Source organism: Solanum dulcamara, chromosome 8 (genome assembly GCF_947179165.1).
Source record: "Solanum dulcamara chromosome 8, daSolDulc1.2, whole genome shotgun sequence".
Classification (NCBI taxonomy): domain Eukaryota; kingdom Viridiplantae; phylum Streptophyta; class Magnoliopsida; order Solanales; family Solanaceae; genus Solanum; species Solanum dulcamara.
The window spans coordinates 37,964,887-37,971,082 of NC_077244.1; the positions used below are offsets into that span (position 1 = coordinate 37,964,887).

At 27.0% G+C, this 6,196-nt stretch overlaps 1 protein-coding gene across 2 annotated transcripts; it reads left to right on the plus strand.

Moving 5' to 3' along the window:
* The first annotated feature begins 2,959 nt into the window (after positions 1–2,959).
* LOC129900483 (transcription factor RAX2-like) lies at positions 2,960–5,550 on the plus strand. 2 transcript variants are annotated; one of them, XM_055975469.1, is made up of 4 exons: positions 2,960–3,138; positions 3,645–3,774; positions 4,644–4,897; positions 5,003–5,550. In XM_055975469.1, the coding sequence occupies exons 1-4, from the start codon at positions 3,003–3,005 to the stop codon at positions 5,365–5,367; spliced, it is 885 nt and encodes a 294-aa protein (XP_055831444.1). In that variant the 5' UTR covers positions 2,960–3,002; the 3' UTR covers positions 5,368–5,550. The 2 variants fall into 2 exon arrangements, with proteins under 2 accessions (XP_055831444.1, XP_055831443.1); XM_055975468.1 differs by having other exon boundaries at positions 4,644–5,550.
* Positions 5,551–6,196: the final 646 nt, after the last annotated feature.

The window sequence follows — 6,196 nt, forward strand, 5'->3', positions numbered from 1 at the left end:
TAGAGGATCAATTTCATCTCCCCTCACATTTCAGAAAAAGAGTCAAATTTTGAAACAGGAGAATTAAATTATTGCGCTCTCAATTTGAATATTTACTCTTTAATATAAAATGTTGCATTTTCAAAAAGTACATAAGAAAAAAAAATTAACTCTTTTATTCACTCCATCCACTTTTACTTGCTATTATACTAAAATATATTTTTTTTTATTTGTCTATTTTACAAAATTGAGAGATAATTTATCATCTTATACTTATTTTGCTATTATTATTAAGTACTGTTAATTTTCAATATTTAATTGATTCATAAAGTGTGATATAGTAAAATAATTATCATTTTATTTATTGATTTTTAAAGAGTATGTCAAATTATACATAAACAAATAAATTTAAACAGAGGAATAATAATAAAAGCAATAGTGTCATATAAAGTAAAACTTACAAAGTATCATCTTACAATTGGTAGTGTAAAAAACAAAAAGCGAAAATTACGCTTTTATTAATTGAGAGAAATTTACGTCATGTAGCCCATTTTTTGAGTCTGCTACATGGTTTAGGCGTTTAGCCCATATTTCTCTATAAATATCGTTCATATACTATTATATACTTTTATATAATATTGATATATTATGTAAGTTGGCTATATATTTTTGAAAATTTCCCAATTCTCTTCTATTCTATATGACGTATAAATTTCCCAATTCTCTTTAGATATTGTCCAAAGGAAAGTACAACTAGCTGAGAAAAGTTATTGAATATTTTCTTTCTTTTATCATTTAATATTGATGTACAAATCAATTTACATGTATACTTTACTTCATTTCTAGCAAAATTTAACATGAAATTGCTAACTATCTCATTAATTAGAAGGATAAAAAAAATCCTATCTAGATTAATCTAATTTACATTTTTTCACATTAATTGTCTTAATATGTTTGTCGGGGCTTAGAATTAAAAGAGAATTTTGAGTTATCTATTTGAGGATTTAGGATACAAGTTTTAAAAATTAGTAAAAGGGACTCTTCATTAATTAGTGATAATGACACATATTTTAAGAATCCACAAGGTTTTTTAATTTACAAAATACCCCCTCTCTTTTTTTCCTTGCTCCTCAGCCACCCCTCAGCCCCATCCTCCCCCAACCTCCCCTCCTCCACGTCATCCTCACCTCCAAACAACTACCATATGTTTAAATATTTATCTAACTAACTAACAAATGTTTTCATATCTCGATCTTCAAAACAATTAGCAAATATTTTTATATTTCTCCAAATAACTAGCTGATATTTAAAATATTCTCATTGTTTTAACTAAAGAATCATAAAAAAATACCTAAACAACTTAGAGTTGTTTAAATATCTTCTGGTTGTTTGAACTAAACAACTTTTGGTTGTTTAAACAATTTTTGGTTGTTTAAACAATTTTATGGTTGTTTAAACAACTTCTGTTGTTTGAGCTAAACAACTTAGGGTTGTTTAAACAACATCTCTTAGTTGCTTGAACAACTCCTGTTTATATAAACAACATATCCTCTCTTCTCTTCTCTTCTCTTTTCATCAATTTTTTTTTATAATTTTCACAATCAAATCGAAGTGAAGAAAAAAATGAGAATGACAACATCCGAAGGAGAAGAAGGTGAAAACACAAAAAGTTTGAAAAGAAAAAAAAAACGGAGAAGAAAAAAGGTAAAGAAGTTAAGAAAGAAGAAGATGAAAGGAAAAAGGAAGAACAACGTTTAAAAAAATGGAGAAAAGAAAAGAGAAGAGAAGAGAGGAGGGAAATGGAGAACAGAAGTTTAAAAAAATGGAGTAAATGAATGGAATTTAGGGTTTTATTAAAAAATTTTGATCTTTTAATTTTTACTCTAAACTTTTAAATATTTTAATTCAACTCCATCTTTTCATAATTAACCTCTAATTAAATATTTATAACAAAAGAAAAGAAAAAAGAAATAGAAATTCCTTATCCTGAAATTCCACTCTCAAAGATCCTTTTTACCTCATTTTCCCATTTTGTCTTTTTAGTGTATCATTATAATAAATTAAAAAGTTGTGGTGATTATGTAACAACAATAATATAGTTATTGTTATATTATATTTAGCAGTAATAATAGTTATGAGTATTTATATGCAATATTCTATATAAATTTTGTTAAAGACGCGATTTTGAATATAATGATATTAACTTAATTAACGCTAATTATTTTAGCAGTAATATTTGAAAAATTTATTACCACTAAATATCTCTTTAATGTAGTGTAGAGATTAAATTTAGGGACTGCGATTTCATTAATACACATACTTATCCTACTAATTTTGTTAGGTAGCGCGGTATTATTACTGTATTATATTTATGATGTATTGACTAAGCTAAATAAAACTCATATTTTATGTTTTAAAAATTAGAGTGTACCTAGAAATTATTGCCTACAGAAAATGTCAAAAAATTTCAGTGGCTATCTAGAGGCATCAATTAGTTAGATAGCTTTATTATATTCGAACATATTAAGAAAAGGGATTCATGAAACTTAAGTAAAAAGAATAAAGAAAACAATGTATAAACTATTCATAGAGCTTCCAACAGTACTAGTATAGGAACTTGTATCAGCTAACTAGTACTATTATCATTAAAGAATGTGATATAGTGGATAAAACTTTTTTTTTTAATTAAAATTTTCGATTTTGAGTTTTGAATATGAAAAAAAATTGATAGCTAGAAAGTATTTCCTCCCTCTGAATAAGGTTTTATATGGTATGAATTTAAATTAGTCAGATTTTAATATGAGTACCGACCACCGCATAAAAAATAAAAATAAAAACGCTAGGTAGTACTCCTTAGTCAGCAAAGTAAGGTAGAAATAGGGTTGTCCTTTTGACTTGTTGATAAAAACTCACTTTTCTCTCACTGTTTAAAACTCGAGTGTCTCTCTATTAATATAAAGCAATAACATAACAAGAGTCTTTGTCCACTTGTTTAGAAAGTGAGAGTTGAACTAAAAGAGAAAATGGGGAGAGCTCCTTGTTGTGATAAAGCTAATGTGAAGAGAGGTCCATGGTCACCAGAAGAAGATGCCAAACTCAAACACTTCATTGAAAAATATGGAACTGCCGGAAATTGGATCGCCCTTCCTCAAAAAGCTGGTACTTAAACACGTCATAATTAATAGTAAATCATATTTTTAATTTCCTTTTTGTTATTATTGTTTGTAAATGCGAGATTCTAAATTTAATTTTGATGGGTTTGGTTTGTTTTTTTTTACACATATATTTATATTTTACGTCAAAATTTTGGGTTTAGATACACTACTAAAAAATTATTATTTTACCACTGAATATAGTGACTATTTCCACAAATATTTTTGTTGAATCGGTGAAAAAAGGAAAAAATAGTAATTCTTTCATATAGAAAAGTTAGCAAGTTTTTTATTATTTCAATAAGAATTTGTTTTTCACAGTATATTTTTTCAGTGAGATGACTTGGTGGAAAATGAATAAGAAAGTCATGTTCTATCACACAAATTTTCAACTGATTCACAGAGAGAAAAATCTTTATTTCTAATAGTGATATATTGTGTATCTGTTTTTTGATTTTTTTTTTCTTTGAGAAAAAAAAGTATGTTTGAAGGTGTGGGTTGTTTTTGGATCAGGACTGAAAAGATGTGGGAAGAGTTGCAGATTGAGATGGCTAAATTATCTAAGGCCTAATATTAAGCATGGCGACTTTACTGACGATGAAGATAGAGTTATCTGCAGCTTGTATGCCAATATTGGGAGCAGGTAGCAAACTCTACTCTCTACATTTTCTCATTCAAATTTATGTAACAAATCCATTTTTTTCTTTCTTGATTTGGGACATTCCATATTTAATAACTTGAGACTAGAAAATATTCTCACTAATAATGGCAAAATAGGAAAACCTAATAGGAAAAAGAAAAAGGGAAAATATAATTTAGGCTCAGAAATATATGCAATATTAGTCATTAGTTGGATTTGCCAAGAAGATTTTGCCATTTATGGTGCAATTTTTCTGCATGCATGCCAGGTTTAGATCTTGGATTAACTCTTTCTTTACTTTACTCACAGCTGTTATGACAAAGTTCAAAGACTTCATTTTGTCCTAATTGTATAAAATTTGTAAATTATTACTTTCTCCGTCTCAATTTACATTATAGGCTTAAACTTTTTAATTTTAATCATGCGTTTGAATATAAAATCTTAAATGTTTTAAAATAAAATTTATATATTTACAAAATATATAAAAACTACTAGAAGTAACAATAACTAATAATAATTTAAAATATATAAAAAGCATATAAAAAATTACTACAAAAAACAACTCATTAAATTTGACTGTCAAAACTCAAACACTATCACATGAATTGATAACAAAGAAGTACTAATTAAATTGACATTATATTACCATTTATATACATCGAGAGTCTAAAAGAATCAGATCTCTGTAAAGAAATGAAATGATCAGTAACCTGAAAAATAGTTTCCAGTAGGTTAATCTACATTATAACATGTTAAAAACATAGATAATATATATAAAAAAAATTACATTAACCGCGAGTATATTTAAGTTAAATCCAATTTAATTATGTTATGACACTTTATTAGTTCTAACATGTGCAATTGTATGACAGGTGGTCAATTATAGCTGCTCAGTTACCCGGAAGGACTGACAATGATATCAAAAATTATTGGAATACAAAGCTAAAGAAGAAACTCATGGGGTTAAATAATATTCCTTCATCAAATTATAATCAAAGATTACCATTCTTTCCATCTCAAATAGCACCACCCCAATCCCAACCCCAGATGATTTCAAGTCTTTTTAGAGACACATCAAATAATGCAGCAGTGTGCAATAATAATAACAATATTAACTTTTCTTTGGGTAGTAACCATTATTCTGATTATTTACAAAGTCAAGAAAGATTGGTTAATTCCTTGAAATATTGCACATTGAAAGATAATAATTTACTAATGTTTGGTGGGACAGATCAAGCAAGTTGTTCTTCATCTGATGGAAGTTGTAGCCACCAAATGAGCTATCCAAAAGAAATCAAGAAGGAAAGAGAAATAGGTAATTGTAATTTATCTTATGATGAAACTCAAAAATTCATTCTTGATTATGGCGACAATATTATTGGAGCTGGTAATATTAGCCAACAGTATGATCAAAAGCCAAATCATGTGTATTTGGGAAACAACAACACTCAAAATGATCAACTCCAATATGATCTTGAAGAAGTTAAGCAGCTGATTGGCAATGGCAGTGATTGTAATAACAATTTGTTTTATAATGATGAAAACAAAACAGATGAGAGAGGGATGTACTATTACCTAGGAAGTCATCTAAACTGACTTTAAGAGTTGAAGTGAGGAGAGATTCAGATTTCAGTGAAAAAAACAAGGACTTATTAGTTTATGGGGTTTTGTGCAGTTGTGATGTAATTGAATGGAAATAACTTATTTGCTTTGGCAGTACAATGGTAAAGCTTATTTGTTTGTTTGTCTGCCCCACTTTCCCCTAGTACCCTAACCCGTTCCAACTCTTTAGAAACTACTCTTTCTGTAACTGCTCTCTCTGTTTTAATTTATGTATTATTAATGCAATAAATAAGGAATTTAATGTTAATTATCTAGTAATAATAATATAATTATCATTATATTATATTTAGCGATAGTAATAAATATGAGTATTTATAATCAGTATTCAATATAGATGCCGCTAAATAATTTAATAATTTTGAATGCAATAACATTAACTCAATTATCGATAAATAATTTTGCGACAATAAACCATAAAATATCTTTTTTGTTGTAGTATATGTGATCTTGTTTAATTAAGTACAAAAAAAATCAAAATTTATGATTTAAATAAGTCGTAAATATATGTATGGCTATACATAATTTTACTGAGGGAAATATAAAAAGCTTGTCAACTTATCGTTGGTTATAAAAATATACTGCTATCATTTTTAAATTAACTAAAAAACGAAAATATCACAAAAATTAGAACAACCAAAAATTGTTAAATTATGAGAAGTTCATCATTTCTACTATTCAAGAGTTAGAAATGAAAGACAAAAAAATAAAATCCCTTTCATTGTTTTTCATTAAAACAAAGATTGTCTACATATTATTACTTCCCTATTTTAGATTATGTGATTCTATTTATTTCTTTATTTTT